The sequence below is a fragment of the Chiroxiphia lanceolata genome, chromosome 3 (genome assembly GCF_009829145.1).
Source record: "Chiroxiphia lanceolata isolate bChiLan1 chromosome 3, bChiLan1.pri, whole genome shotgun sequence".
In the NCBI taxonomy this organism is placed as follows: Eukaryota; Metazoa; Chordata; class Aves; order Passeriformes; family Pipridae; genus Chiroxiphia; species Chiroxiphia lanceolata.
The window spans coordinates 24,234,907-24,250,810 of NC_045639.1; the positions used below are offsets into that span (position 1 = coordinate 24,234,907).

Here is a 15,904-nt window from a genome sequence, read left to right on the forward strand (position 1 = left end):
TCCATGACTTGCTTCCAGCCAGCATTTAGCAAAGTAAATGACAGCTACTGAATTTTTGCAAAGAACTATTTACAATCAGTTGGACTCTGCTTTAGGGATAATCTCTAAGCAAAAACAGTGAGGTAAAATTTACCAGACAAATTATTCATCACAAATGTTGTGCTGCTCTTCAGATATCTGTATGTATTTATATTGCCTGTTTTATACTCACTGTTAAGGAAACCTACAAGGGGATAATCCCAGTTGGGAAAATCATAAATACTATTTTTGTAAGGGATGAAAAAGGGAGGTACAATCTCAAGGAAACATTCATTGTATAAGTAGAATTTCAGCTCAATAATACCTGAATTTTTGGTATCAGTAACCTAATTTCTTAATTTGTGCTAATGTAAGGCATCTGCTGGTCTCCCTCAAGTATGAGTCCGTGGGGGTTTCCATTTGACAGTGTGGTCTCTGTGTATGAAAAAGCATTTACTTTGCTTTGCAAGTTAGATGTGAAGCATGGAAATTTCTCAGTTGCGTTCATGTTCTTTTCTTCAGCTAATATTTATGTCCAATAGTTCTGTTTATATTGTTGATCATGAACTGTCCATCTCCATCTTAGGTTTCTATGACACTGAGTTTGTTGCAATATGTAGTAATATTGGAAGAGTAATAGAACTTTAAAGGAAGAATATGAAAATTAAAAGCCCTACAAGTGATGGTAAAGGCATATTGTTTTTTCTTCTGTAACTAAAAATACTAAAGTGGAGTGGTGGGTTCTCCTTCTCTGGAGATACTCAAAAACCGTCTGGACACAATCCTAAGTAACATGCTCTGGGGGTCCCTGCTTGATCAGGGAGGCTGGACTAGCTGACCTCCAGTGGTGTTTTCCAACCTTACCCATTCTGTGATTCTGTGTGTGTGATTCTGTGATTATACATCCATCAGTGAATACCTACATGAATGCACCTTGAATATAGATAAATGATGAGAACAGAGAGGACATTCTGTATGTATTCCAGTGGGGTTAAAACAATAGAAGAAGGCTTTCTCCTGTCAATTAGTTGGAAAATATAACAAAACTGTAGAAAAGAAAATAATAGTCATTTATTTGAAATGAATAGAAATATGATTTATGCACTTTCAGGGTTTGAAAAAAACCCCAAACCCAAGACTTCTGGGATTGATTGCTTTTTAGTTTGTTAAAGTACAGACAACTTTGCAAATAGTCATCCATGGGGCTTCACAGCAAATTGCTGTATTAATGGAACATTTACATGTAGGTACAAGGCAGCCTTGTGTATAACAGCGTAGTCTAGGTATGCCAGACAGCTGTGCGAATAGTCTCAGCTATGTATTTATTTGACTATAGAATATGGTTATATTTCCTGAATAGGTCACTGGCATATAAGCAATAGGAATTTTATTCCTTAGGATGTTCAGGAGTTGCCAGACATTTTTTTAGTTCTTTAAAAAACAGTTTCAATATGGGTTACTTTTTTATTGCAGGTTTTTTTTACCTATCTTCTTCCACACAGTGCTCCATCCTCACTGAGACCATTACTGGATAAGATAGTCAATGCAACAGGTAATCACAATAAACATAGTAATGCCAAGTACTTAGTTTTTTAGTGTGACTACCGTGTTTGAGATGGGGAGGGTGCTGTGTTTATGCTCACTGCAATAGAACGAGGTTGGTTTTTTATCCACGGTAAAATTACTCCTGTACAGAGAAGGCAAGAAGGGCCCCATACACCAGAGAAATCCCATTTTGAGATTTTATCTAGGCTTCACAGAGGTATTTGCTTCATCCTGACACCTCAGCGCTGGGGTGAACTGCATCAGAATGCAATTCCTTGTGGGACCTGGAAGTACTTCTGTCCCCAAAAAGAGAAATTTTAGTGGTAAAACCCAGAATACTTCCTCATTGCCAATGATACAAGTGGTGGTTTATACCTCAGAAGCCAGAGGCAAGTGACGTTGCCGTAGATGTTTACTGATTACCAAGGTAGAGACTTTGAGTAGTTGCATGTGCCTGTAAATCTGATTCAAGGGTTTTTCAGTGCGTTGTTCCACTGTGCATCAAAGGAGGAAATTAATGATGCTGGGCTATAGCTAATTAACAAGCAAAGCTTTGGAGTTCCCTGCAGTTGTCTGAAGTTCGTCCCTTGTGGGGAGTTCACCTCAGTGTTTTCTACCCACAGGCCTGGGATTCCCAGCTGGATGAGCCAGCCTCTGACATGCCTGGGTCATGTCAGGTGTGAAACCTGATTTGTAGTAACTCAGGGATTTCATGTCCACATCACAGCACTGCCATGGAACAGGGCACCACAGGTCTCTGATGCTTAGGGCTTTATTCAAATGTAACCTCATTTTGTCCAATGTAAGATACTCCTTATCTAACTCATTCTTTTTCTATACTTTTGAAGGAGAACTTCACTGGGGAATAGATGAGACAGCTGCTCAGCTGGAGAGAGTTTTGAATCTGTATAAGAGTGGGGAGTACCTACAGAACACAACCCGGATGCCAAAAGCTGGTAAATTGGTCTTTTTTGAAACTTAAAATCTGAGACTTTGTCTTTATTTTGAGGTTTGGAAGGGTAAATGTGCAGAAAACGGGGCTCAATGGCCCTTGAAATTAGGCATGTGATAGTATTTTATCTACTTTTTGATTCCTGGAGCTTTCTCAAACCCTTCTCACTGAATGATGTAGCTGGACATCCATAGATGTGAGCAGGCTGTAATGGGAACAAGGAAATCCAAAGGGAGCATTGCTCTCCTTGACAGATTTATGGAAAATGCATTTCATCACATCCACACATTGCTGTTGGGAGTATCAGAACCTGCCTAAACATATATTGCAGAGAATCTAACCAAGATGTGGTAACCCTCCATGGATTTCCTGGGACTTAAAGGTATTTCTTGTAACATAAGCACTTGTAGATGGGAAGAATAAAATTTTTACTTCCTTTCCGAGAGAAAAGGAGTGTGTCCCTCAGCTTCTGCTAGTAATAGAATAAAAAAAAAAAAAGGACAGGATAAGAACAAAGCTACATAATAGTATCTTTTTAATAAAATTTCTGCATACTGTTGAAACTGTGGTATGAAGTGAGCCACAGTCTTCCTAGAAGGGGTAGCTGAGGAATTGAACACGTTAAAGAAGATTATGTATGCTGAAAATGACTGTTAAGTCCAACAGTTGTAAAAGCTGTTTTGCAAATTTTTTTTGTGTATGTACAATATTCATGTCAAACTGTCAACATAATTGACAACAAGTTGATAGGAAAGTTATGGCTTTGCTGCAAAGCTCAGTAAAGAGGGAAAGATAGGTTCTAAATGAAGATGAACGTTGGCACAGGGGGTTTGAAAAGTTCAGTGAAGCATTTGCTCAGTGAAAGAAGCACAGGAGTCATTCTGGTCATAGCACTGTTAACCTCAAAGGACCATGATACCAGGGATGAATTTGACCCACTTATCAGAATAATTCAATATTTATTTTGTTGTAAAATTGGCAGGAAAATTGTTGCAGGTGTTCGTTTAACTTTCTAATTTTCAGGTTTTCATCACAATCTGTGCTGAGTGATGCCTGTCAACACAGCAAAATTATTTTCAGCAGTACAATCAATAGTACAAACACATCCTTTGTTGAAGAAGTGCCAGGAGGGCTGAAGTTGTTCTATGGTGCTGGTTGATTCGAGATCTAATTGCTATATCAGGACAAGATGAAGTTTTGGATTTTAGAGGTCTGTCATGTTTATAAAGAATCTCAAGGAGAGAAGCTTTGGACAGCAGTGGTAAATGTAACAGTGCAGGTTTCTACTGATACGGAGCAGAGCTCCATGTGTATTTGGCTACTGTAATAATTACACATTTTTGTGTTAGTTTAGTTCTGTAGAGTCCTGGATAATATAACACAGAATGTGCTAGCCATGTTCGTGGTTAGTTAGCTCCCTGCTCTGCAAGGAGCCCTTTTTATTTGTAGGACACTGGTCATGGACTTAGACACTCTACAATGTGACCAAAGATGGTGAAAATCTCTAGATGCTCTGCGTGACATATTTGGCTAATCTACATTAAATACCTTGTGTGTAATACTGAATTCCTCGATAGGAAAATGTTCTCAACCAATGGCAAGCCTGAGGAATTGGGTATCTTACTGGAAATTACACTTAAAAGAGATGTGTTCTTAGACTTAGCTGCCATGAGTTTAAGATGTGCAGGCCTGTTTCTTGTTTGTTCTAAGGCTACTTTAACCAAACAGAGAAGGTGTTGTAACTTATTTCTATTTTAAGGCTCCCTTTGCTTGCCAGAAAAGTATGAAGTCATATCAGGAGGGTAAAAATACACCTACGTACGCATTTGTATCATTTTTATTCCAAACATATTCTTTCCTCAGCTGATATTTGACTGGTAATACCATGCTGGAGTTAATTTTTAATATCCTCAATCCAGAGATTCTGGAATTAGAATTTATTAATTAGAAATTATCCAGAGATAATGGAATGAGAAATTCTCCTGTCGAACATTGAAGTTGCAGGAGAGGGTGACAGGTGTTCTTGGAAGGGAATGGTGTCCAAGCGATCAACCTCTTCCACTGACAGGATGCTCCCAGCTGAGCATGGCATCCTGGCCACCGAAACCAAGACTGAACAGTTGAGCAGATTAAATATTTTGTATTAATCTTGGTGAATAGTAGAGGAATAGACAGGAATTAAAAGGAACAACTGTGATACTTTCCCAAGATGTCAGCTGAGGTCCTCCTTTGGCTCTATTTGGGCCAAAAAGTATTTTTAAGATTGTGGGATTTTATAAAATTTTTTCTGTGTTGCTCTGCAGCATAGTGAAAGTTCACGGAGAGTGTTTTTCAACCGAGTGCTAAATTAAGATAAAAGTAGAGATGATCATTTGGTTCTCAGGCCAGATCAGAGTTAGTCAGCTTTGCATTCATATGGTGGTGTGCCAAAATCGTGGAGGCACAAGTTTGCATCAGTTTTGCTCTGGATGATGGAAAACTTACAAGGTGACTTGCTCCCAGGATTTTTGCTTTCACAAATAGTAGAAATGGCAAGAATTGCCAGTCTCCTGGCATCTAAGGGCTTGTGACAAAATAAGACCTTTCTGGTGTACGATCTGTTTTGAAATCCTAAAAGCAGAACTGGAGGAGAATTCAGATCCAAGAATTACAAGATTTTGTTTTGTTTCTGAAAAGAAGCTACAGAAGGTTTATGTAATGGTGCTTCAGAGTTTGCCTTAGGTCTAAATGCTTGGAATTACGCATTGTCTTGGATAGAGCATTGTAAATTTGTAGTAGGAAAAAGGAGATCATGATCTTGGGCAAGTGATCTAAGGCTGTAACTAAAACATGAACTTTGAGGAAGCAGTGTGTTATCTATCTGAACTCACATTTTTGAAAGGAAGACCTCCTCCTGTGAACACCACAAAGTGAGAAAGGTGATATTGATAAGCAGTAGGGAAGTGACACGAAGAAAGTTCTTGTCAGCCCTAGTGTTCCCATAAATAAAGTTTAACAAGATGACATAGTCATATTACAGAAGGCCTTGGATATTAAGCTTTCACTGTGCTTCAGTTGTAAAGATTTTATAGTGCTGTAAATTATATTATGCTCTGGACTTTGGTTTAGTATCTTGGAGTAGAGGCGCAGGAGACATTCGATAGCTATGTATGTGTTCTGTAATCATAAATCATACTACTGTTAATGTTGATATAGGAACATTGCAGTGTTTAAAACAACACCACGAACAAATACTTTTATATTCCATTGACTATTGTCCTCTCTTGCTGTAATCCAGAAGAATGTGAATTAAAACAGAAACCATGTATTTCTTCTGACATATTTTATCTAAAAGTGATTAAATAATTCCATTAATTATCCAGATTAAGAAGACTATAAAAAAAACCTACTGATGTTCATCAGTAAAGTCATGCCCTGGTATCAACATTTTTATCACTTCAATCAAGTGACAGTGATTTGTACTGAGTATTTGGCCCTTGAGCTAAGCCCCAGCCCTTCAGTTAGCTAAGAATTTACTCAGAAATGCATGAAATCAGCTAACACTAGTAAATTGGATAGCTTTGTTATTCATTAAAGCTAATAGATGACCCATTATTAGGTCTGGGGGCGTGCAAGCCCACAGAAAGGCATAATTAGCTGCTGTTGTTAGCTGAAAGTACATTCTCAAAGCTAAAAAAACCTGGAAGGCTGGACATAAAGCAAAGACACTTTGTTTTCTTTTGTCTCAAGACAATTTGGCAAGATTATGCTGTATGTAAATATTTACAGTACAACAGTGTTTTGAAAAAAATATTCTGCAGGGTCACTATAGCAACCTGCTTAGGAAATTGTAAATCCACCCAAGAATTACTGAAACTGGGGGGGATGTGTGTTTGTGCACATCTGTGTGAGAGAGAGACATTTTGCAAGGCTGCTGGAATATTGTTGGAGGCAGTTTGTATATCCTGTGGCAGGCCGCAATGGAAAGGCTAAAAGTATGCTGCTGATGGTGCTTGAAGGCTCAGCTGGGAACTTACTGCAGCTCAGTCCTTGCAGCCCAGATTCCTGCTTTATCTGACACTTGTGCCTTTCGTGTTCCTTTCCCAGAGACCTCAAGGCTGAGGGGGAAAGGTGCACAGGGTTGCACACACGGGCAGAAAGTCAGCCTCTATACCCTGCCTTGCATGGAAGGCTCTCACATCAGTAGCTGGGCAGTTCCAGCCCATGGGAATACAGGAGCAGGCTCCTTTGCACCCATACAACACTGGCAGTACAGTGGGGCTGTGTTGCTCACATGTATCTCCACCGTGGTGAAAGCCATGTGTCCTGTTCACTGAGCAATGTGTTCTGCTGTTGCTAAACTTCTTTATGTCCAACTTGGCAGTGTACAGTAGAATACCTTCTGCTGAGGTCCTCAGTTCCTTTCCAGAACACTAAAGGCCAAATGTCTTTTATAAACCTCGTAGGCATCTGTCTTCAAGCTTAAATACCGTGCACGCATGACCCTAGACAACTCTTAGTCTACCATCAGCATCATTGTTTTTTACATGTATAAGTATCTGTAGGATCATTTTGGGCTAATTGCCTTCAGTAAATCAGTGTGTGCTGCAGGGGTGGCTGTGAGTATGGAGCAGCTCCACAGCCCACTGAGCAGCCCTGGGATAGAGGGCATGAGGCAGGAAAAATGCTCCAGCTGTGTCATGTTAACAGGAATAAAATGTAAGGGAACATGGCGTTCTTCTCCCTATTTATTTGTGTTTCGGTGACAGCTTGCATACCGATTTAAATATGGCTCTACTGTAAGCACAATGGAAGCGCACAAAAAAGACAAGCCTCACTTTGCTTCCAGTCTGCACACAGGAAGCAGTCAAAGGACAGAAATACTCACCAAAGAAGTAGAGCTATCTCCTGGTCTGACAGCAAGCCCGTGTCCTGCCTGGCCAGCCTGTCTTTCCAGGCAGTTGGGATGCGTCAGAAATGATTGAAAGCAGAGACACATGGGATACGCCTACCCTCTAATTTTCTCAGACATACCAAAAAATAGCTTTCTGCAGCAAACTGTGCATAGGGCTTTGCAGGGCTCGTTTTCAGAAGCATGTTTAAATGTGAGGTATTGAAACATGAGGAAAATTTCAGCATAAAATGAAGCGTACTAAAAACATAAGTGTATTATTGTCTGTTTAGGATGTAATTCTGTTCTCCATAAGCTCCCTGGGAATCAGAGGGGACTGTTTGTAGAGCAAAACACTGCTCAGTACCACTTTTTGCTGATATTGGCAAGATCAGGCTCTTTCTGCTTACTTGTAAGCAAAGCAATTAAAAGCAATTCCAGAGTCGACTGCCAGTGTTCCTCTTGAGAGCAGAGGAAAAAAGGAGGGAGAAAAAGGAGCAACATGATTTCTCTCTCAAGGATGAACATTGCTACGTTTGTGTCATTGACCCACGGTGTATTGGCAGGTGATAACTAGAAAAGAAAACTGGGCAAATCTCCAACAAGTAGCTGTAGTTGGTAGTAAAAATGCAATCTGGCTGCTGTGGCTGAAATAAACGGTCATTAGGACTGATTAAAGTCAGATTTAGGGTGATTCAGACAGGCTAACAGGGGGAAACCACAGGCGGTTTCACATAGTTTATTATATACTTGTGGAGTTCTTTATATAATTCAGTCTAGTACAGTCAAAATGAGTATGTTTATAGATTGTAGTTGGCTTTGGAACAATGCAGGTGATTTTTCATGGAAAAAGGTTTAGAATGAGAATTTAAAGCATTGGCTTTTTTTAATAGCTGTTGCACTGGTCAAGGATGCTGCAAATTGCTTTTAAAGATGCCTCTCTTACTTGTCACACGAAGTAAGTGAGCTTGGTTTGAGTATCGCTGTGGCCATCCTAGGGGCTGGCTAGCATGCTAAGAAACTTCTGGCAAGATTTTGGCCTGATCAAAGCGAAGTGTTTTGATTGATCAGAACACAGGCTCTTAAAAACATTTTAAAACTACTGAAAATATCACAACCCCAAACTTCTGAGGATTGGCCATATTCAGCACAGGAAGATATTTTGAAGTTTAAAAATGTTTACACGTCAGAAAAATGTTTCGCAGTAGGATTTATTTGTGTAACTGCGAGCTTCTGTATTAGCTCCCATATGTTAAGCTGGAATAAATCCATTATAAGAGACATCGAAATCAAGCTTACTGCACTGCATTTCTTTGCTTCAATCCTCACAAAATTAGTAGATGCAGGAAAGGATTCTTTTTCTTTTGTGATATGAGTAGGAACTCCTTGCATTTCTCTCATCTGTTCCTTGCCATTACCTCGATAGACTTTATGTACTCTGTGTCAAGCTACGTGTATTTACGCAAAAGTGTAAATTTATGGCTGCATTTATAGTATTAGGCAAGCATTTATTGGTTTTAAACACCATTAGTCTGGAAATCGACCAGAACTTTGACCTTTTTATGATGTGATTTACTGCCGTGAGCCTTCAAATTCCAAGGACTCCATTTAAGCAAGTTTCAGGTCTTGGCAGGACAAAAACCTGAGCTGGAACTGTCTTTAAATCATTGGAATATTGCTTAATTGAGTGAGTAACTGCACTGTATCGACCAAGATGATAATTTAGAGTGGAGGGGAAGCCTAACTCTCCAGAGGGCTGAAGCTAATGTCATTGCTGGGGCACATCTCAAGGGAGGAGCATCCTTTGGGAGGGTCCTTCTAGTTCATGTGAGAGGAGCACCATTCTTCTCAACTAGTACATGTGAGAGCTAAAGGGTCAGCTCCCTAAATAGTCACTGTGCAAGGAAGAGATTTCAGTGATTCACTGTGCAAATGGGCAAGGCAGCTACCTTGCTGTGCTTGAGACAGAGAGAGTTTTGAACACAAATACAGTTTTCTCAGACCGGCCCTTGGCTGGTGTTGCAATTAGTTTCTGAGCAGTTCTCACTGTAATAGATTAAGAGGAGATCCCGTGTTGGCTTTCCAGGGCAGTGGGAGTGCCTGGCTGGTTTGGGAACATGAACCAGGGTGCACGGCCATCGTGTATCCCACTATCTGCTTCTTCTGGCTGCCTTTCCATCGAGATGCTCCTGAGGAAAGGCACTCCTAGACAGCCATTCCTGCTGTCTGCCGTGCAAGTGAGGAGAGAGGCTGTCTTCCTGCCTTTCCCCCTCACTGCATCCCACTCCCCTCCCCTCCAGGCAGCATAGGTAGGAGACTCAGATCCTCAGGCTGCAGGCATTCAGCAGTCCGTGCCAGTTTGAGGGCCTGCCAGAGGCTGCGTTTTCAGAGCCTGTATGACTGAGCTTTCACTTAGACTCCAGTGGCTGTATTTTCACCTGTCTGGTGCTTGATGATCTCACAGCCAAAGGAAAATGCTCTTCGCATGTGGGTCATGCTGCTGTGTACCTGTTATCCTGCCCTGTTCCCATGAGTCGTTGGAGATGGTTGTGGCTTTCCCTCGTATAGGAGCTTGCAGGGAGCAGCAAGGAGAGTAGGGGCAGCCACAGGACTCTGCTGCATGGTGAGACCACCCTGAGTACTGGCATGGCTGTTTGCATCCTCTCTTGCACCCTCAAACCAGGACCTTGCCATCACTATTGCAGTTATTGTTGGCCCAACTCTCTTGATTAATGTGTTCAAGCTGCCCGAATGATTTACTAGGCTTGGTCACCTTGAAAAAGTCAATGGAAGGGGAGAACTTTATCTCCTACCTCTGACAGAGCCTCAGGTCACGTAAATCATTACTGTTCTTTTGAAGTCTGTTTGCATCAGCCAAGAGCCTAACCCTTGACAGCTGTGTCAGGAGCTGTGGTGAGAAGAAGGAAAGTGCTGTTGGTGTATTGAGAAGCATATTTGTGCTCAGAAGAGTTTAAGATTGGATAATAATTCAAAATAGGGATCTTCCAGACGGGCTTCTCGCTTGCATGGAGAAAAATACACGATGTGATATGAGGCAGCTCTGTGTAGTGCCATGATGATGTGCCGAGGGATGCTGCAGCTCCCTCCCAGCCCCAGAGCGGAGCCTGTCGGACTCCAAAAGTGCCATGGGGAAGGGCCAGGCACGCTCCTTGCTGACACAGAGAATCAGGCAGCTGCTTCATCTTTTGCTGCCACAGCAAGGACCATCCTTCTGTGAAGGTCCACAGTGCTGTGGGACTTGGCACAATGCAGTGTTGAGTTTCGCTTCCATTGTGTGCAAAGAGGATTTGTGAATAATCATATTTTATATCTAGTCAACATAGCATGTATGCTGATACAAATGCTTACATATGGTGCTAACTGCAGTGAATTGATTTTTTTGCTTTTAATTTCTGCACATCCTTTTACTGACCTTGGCTGTTAGGTACAAATCAATACTCAGCAGTTGCTGTATGGAGATAAGAAAATATTATTCTGTTACATTTAATTGTTGTTACATTGCAGTTGATACAGACATTGGGAAAAAAAGGGACTTTACCCATCCAGACAGTGTCAGTTTGATTTATGCTCTGATTTGTATTCAGAAGAAATGCATATATATTTTGATAGAGAAATGACCATTTGTAGTCTGGAACTACATTTTGATTTTTTTTTCTTCTTGTGCATGAATCTATGTTTGAATTATGAAAATTCTTTTGCTTTTTATTTAACTGGGACATGATCAGCTCTGATTTTGCTTCTTGGTTAGGAATGTTTCTTATGATACTTTTAATGAGCCGAGGCTTAAAATAGAATGCATTTACTACATTTATTTCCCACTGTTCCAGACTGTGTGGTGTGAATGAGCACTTGCGGAAGTGCACTTCTTTTCCCAGTTGAAATACTGACAGTTTAGAGTAGTAGACACACTCACTTTTGATTTGGTGGTGTTTGTACAATGTGCTGTATGAAATATTAGCAAGCTGAATCAGCAAAGCCAGGCTGAAAATGCCTGAACCAAAGTGACTTAAGAATAGGCTGTGAGTCAGAGTAGGCGGCTCTGGTTTTCATAATAGATAAAATTAGAAGAAATATAAAATGTATTTAGTTTTTTGAATAGGACATGGAGGGGAGAGACAGGGGGGAACCATTAATTTGTGCATCTGGATGCTAAATAGAAATGTTTATAATGATTAGTTGAATTTGCTGATGCATTCATTAGAGAAACCCCCGTCAGCAGCTGGGAAAGTGAGAGGAGCCGTGAACAGAGAACAAGAGGCAGCTCATAAAGGCAAGTGAGACTGAACGGCAGCCAAGGGAGAGGAGCAGTCGGCGGGGCAGCGCAGAGGCACTGGGCGAGGACCACGCTGACATGCTCCCGCTACTTTTTTTACCCCTTCTCTTCAGAGGTCCATCAAGTGACTCCTCTTTTGTCCTAATCTGAGCAAGCAAAAAAAAGTTTGCTTAATTAAAAGCCTGTCTTTTCTTCCTTCTCTAAAGGAGCCGGAGAAAAATAGCATGCCCTTCTGAGGGAGAGGGAGGGCTGTGAACGCCTGGTCAGGTCTCACCCCGACAATCCTGCTCACTGTTGAGAAGTAGGACAGTGAGTCAGTTCATTCAAGTGGATGCTGTTTATTCAATGGGACATTCTTCCTGTAAAACTCCTAATAAAACCAAAGCCTCGCCTATGCAGTGGGGAGGGTTTTGTGCACAGACTGTTTATTTACAGACACTTTCTGGAGAAAAAGGTGAGAAGAAGAAAGGAGGAAAGGAAAAGGAAAGTAAGGTGCAGAGCTATAAACACATTTGGGAGTAAACCAGGGCTGGTACACTATAACCCGTCAGCTTTTCCATCATATATCCTGCTCCTAAGCTGTTATAATAAACCTTGTCTGTTAAAAACATGCAGTTCACTGGAGTTTTCAAAACGATTGCTTTGCTCTGGTTGTTTGCAGAGTACAGACGGGTACCTGAAGCTTTTATTCCTGATGAGAACTATAGATGCTGGCCATCTTACCATCATAAGGGCTGCCTCCTCTCCGTGTTTGACGTCAATGAAGCCATTGAGATCTGTGACAGCTACTCCCAGTGCAAAGCTTTTGTCCTAACTAACCAGACAACTTGGACAGGTAGGTCATGGATGCTGTGGAGCAGAAAGCAGCATCCAAGTCACCTATTCTGGCTAAGTGTTTTAATATAGATTGAAGAGTGTGTTGTGCTGGACTGTGGGAGCCACAAGCATCTAGAGGTAAGGTAGTTTCTGGAGCTTCAGCTGAGGCAGTTTCATTTTTGGTGAGGTTTCTCTTTGCCAGCTGTCAGGGGAGCAGAAACCTACAGACAGACTCATAGGAGCTGGCTCTACTGGGCTGCAGCACATGGACCATAAGTTACCAAACCACAGGATCTGCAATTTTATTTTAAAACACAGCAGCAGAAACGAAACCTGTGACCTGTTTCCACAGTTAAATGTGCAGGACATGGTCCAACATCTGCAATTTAATAAATCTTTCCAATCCATATGGTTGTTGCAGTGCGACACAGAACTAAACAGGTTGTGTGTATCTAACTGCGACTTCCCAGCTGATGTCAGAGATGCCCTACGCTAGTGGGAACACTGTGCTTCTACGAATAGAGCTTTGGCTAAAGGACAATGAGAAGAGAGTGTTTAAACCCTGGTAGAGGAGGAAGTAGAAATAGAGGTAGAAGTAGACCTTCCAGGGGAAAATCCTATTTGCTACCATTTTCTTGTCTAACAGAATACACTTGTTGAAAAGAGAAATACATTTTCCAAAAGGTCTGTGGGCCTGGCAGTCCCAGTGTGGTTCCCCTGAAGGCAGGCAGGCGGTACCAGTTGACATCAAGCGTAGAATTGGTCCCAGCTCACTGCTTCTGCACCAGACTTGTGCCTATTTCAAGCAGCTCCAGAGCTGAGAAACAAAAATGTTACAAATTGCTGCTAAAAATTTCCACCAGCTGCAGCTCCAGAATGGATGAGGGTTTTAAAGAGCTGAATGCTGCAGCCGTCTCCCAACCCCACAACCCTTCCCTGTGTGCCCAGGACAGCTCCTTGCCCCCGCAGCTGGGCCCAGCCAGCTCTGCTGCAAACTAGCCCTGAGCAAACTGCACTCCACAAGAGTAAAGAAAAAAGACGTTTCTGTGAGGTACAGAGGACCAAATCCACGTTCTTTCATACTCTTCCCCCCTGCACTGAAGTTAGGGAGAGTTTTTCTCCTACGATGGCTGGTTGTGGACGCAGATGTGGAAAGTACCTCTGTGGTCTTTGCTGAAAGGAAAGGCAATGATGATGCAGGTCTGTGGGGCAGGAGGAGCTCACTGGGAGGCAGTGATGTGAATAAAGTGCCAGGTCAGTAAGTGTGACGAGACAGAACAACTATGCTGTGGCTCCCACAAATACCAAAACTCAGCTCCCACTGGCCTAGGATATATGTGTGGCAGGTGCCTTACACTACCCATGCTGTTCTCACTAGCTGCTACTTTTTGTGTGAGGAGTAGAAAGCTTGTTCCAGCTTGTGTAAAGCCCAGAGCTACAAAGTGATCAGCAAGACCTATTTTGGAGAAAGTCATGTTTAATGTACATTGCACTGATGAGTTTTGGAAAGATTCAGGTGTGCAGATATGATTCTGCTCCTGTACAATCAAATCAATGGCCTTCATGTAAGCCCTTAACTCAAGCCTGTCTGCATCAGTGGGAGAGTCTTAAAATACTTTTTTAAAAATTATGTGAAATTTGTATTAATATCTTTAGACCTTTCCTTCATTTACTGTGTTAGCAGTGCATAGCTATATCTTGACCGTAATTAGGTAAGAGTAAACATACTGAAACCAGGTGAAATTTGGTATCATTTTAGAAAAAAGCATTTCAGATTTATACCAGCTGAAGTTAAGCAGGACTTCAGTCTCGCGTTGCCTGAAGAGTGCATAGGTTTAACTGGAATTTGCAATGTCAATATTTTGACATAGGCAACCTTTTGCTCACTTGTAAATATTTTTTCCTTTTCCCCTCTTTCCTATTCAATGCAGGTCGGCAGCTTGTCTTCTTCAAGATGGCCTCAAATCATATTGTGCCTGATCCTGACAAAATAACATATGTGAAGGTGACAGACTGACACCTAAAGTGGCTCAGTCTGACACGTGAGTGATAAGAGCTGTTTGTGTATAAATATAGGCAGCTGTTAGGTAGAAGATGGCTGTGGCTGTTGAAATAATTGCACTATTACTCATTCTAATCTATAGAGTGCTAAAGGAAACTTTAAAGAAAAAACCTGCATGACCAGGATGAATGTGCAATAAAACAACATTTTGAAAATGTGATTAAAAAAAAAAAAGAAAAAGAAAAAGCAAAGCAAAATACAAGATATGATACACTGTTAAGAGTATAAGTTTGGTTACAAATCACCTGGCAACTCTAGCTTTTCTAAACAAAGTTACCATGACATTTCTGACCTATACATGTGTGTACAGGGATGAAACTTGATAATTTCTATGGGAAGTCTGTATCCTCCATGCTGACATTTATTTGGGTACATACAATCACAACAGAGTAACTGGAGCGTATCAGTTTGTATGCTGGATAGCAAAGGTTACTGAGGACAATCAGCATTTGTGTTAAAGCTATCGAATATGCGATGCCAGCATATTTGTCAAACGGAAGGAATTGGTTATGTTTAGATTTGCAAGACTGTAACTAATTTTCATTTTTGCTTCCAATGTTATCATAAAGTTTCATTTTTAATTTGAAAGAGCCATTTTGTAGATCCAGCAAATCACATAAGCATATGAAAAGTCCCACTGAAAGGGTAGGGACTTACCCAAGTGCTTTGCTGGATAGGCCTAAGCATATGCTTACAATTAAGCCTGTGCTTAAGCTTTTGTTGAATCAAGTTTGAATTGTTCAGGAAGCCACGTCTTTGACAGACTGCTGAAGCAGTCCAGCTGGTGGAACAGTACTAATTTAATTACTATCTTGCAGTTATTTGTACTTTTTATCATCAGATCCTTGGTTTTCTAAGGCATCGCTTGCTAATTCTTAGAGTGAATGAAGTAAATGACCTTAATGATGTCAAATGAATGCTAGCCTTAATTCTATATAAAATGCGTCTTACAGGCATGGTGTGTCTAGAGAATTTGCTTTCAGTGAAAGCAATAAAGTAAATGCTAAAGTGACCAATGTCATACTGTTTTGTAGTTTGTACAGTCAGGAAAAAATGTGCTTTTGTTTTTCAAATTGTTTATTTTTGTAAAAAAATAAAAGTAAAAGATAAATAAAATTTCTTTTATTCTTGCTTTTTTTTGTGTGCGTTTCAAATAGATGGCTAAATCCACTGAGGACTTGGACATAACGTATTGTATGTAAATTTAAACCTGGGATATTTCTTTCCAGAAAGGACTGTTTTTCCAGAAAGCTTCTTCTGGTGACTCCCAGTAAAGAATCTGTTTTTAGGGTACTTGGTGGCTTTGTCTGTGTGGTTGGCTGTCACAAAGTGAGTCATGGTTAGAAG

The 15,904-nt window shown here is 41.0% G+C and overlaps 1 protein-coding gene across 1 annotated transcript in view; it reads left to right on the top strand.

Moving 5' to 3' along the window:
• The window catches only part of PKDCC (protein kinase domain containing, cytoplasmic), a 36,219-nt gene extending 20,532 nt beyond the window's left edge, over positions 1-15,687 (top strand). The window contains exons 4-7 of the mRNA XM_032684158.1: positions 1,493-1,570; positions 2,412-2,519; positions 12,341-12,514; positions 14,427-15,687. Of these exons, the coding sequence (XP_032540049.1) occupies positions 1,493-1,570; positions 2,412-2,519; positions 12,341-12,514; positions 14,427-14,512 (446 nt within the window). The 3' untranslated portion in view covers positions 14,513-15,687. The remainder of the gene's footprint in view (positions 1-1,492; positions 1,571-2,411; positions 2,520-12,340; positions 12,515-14,426) is intronic.
• Positions 15,688-15,904: the final 217 nt, after the last annotated feature.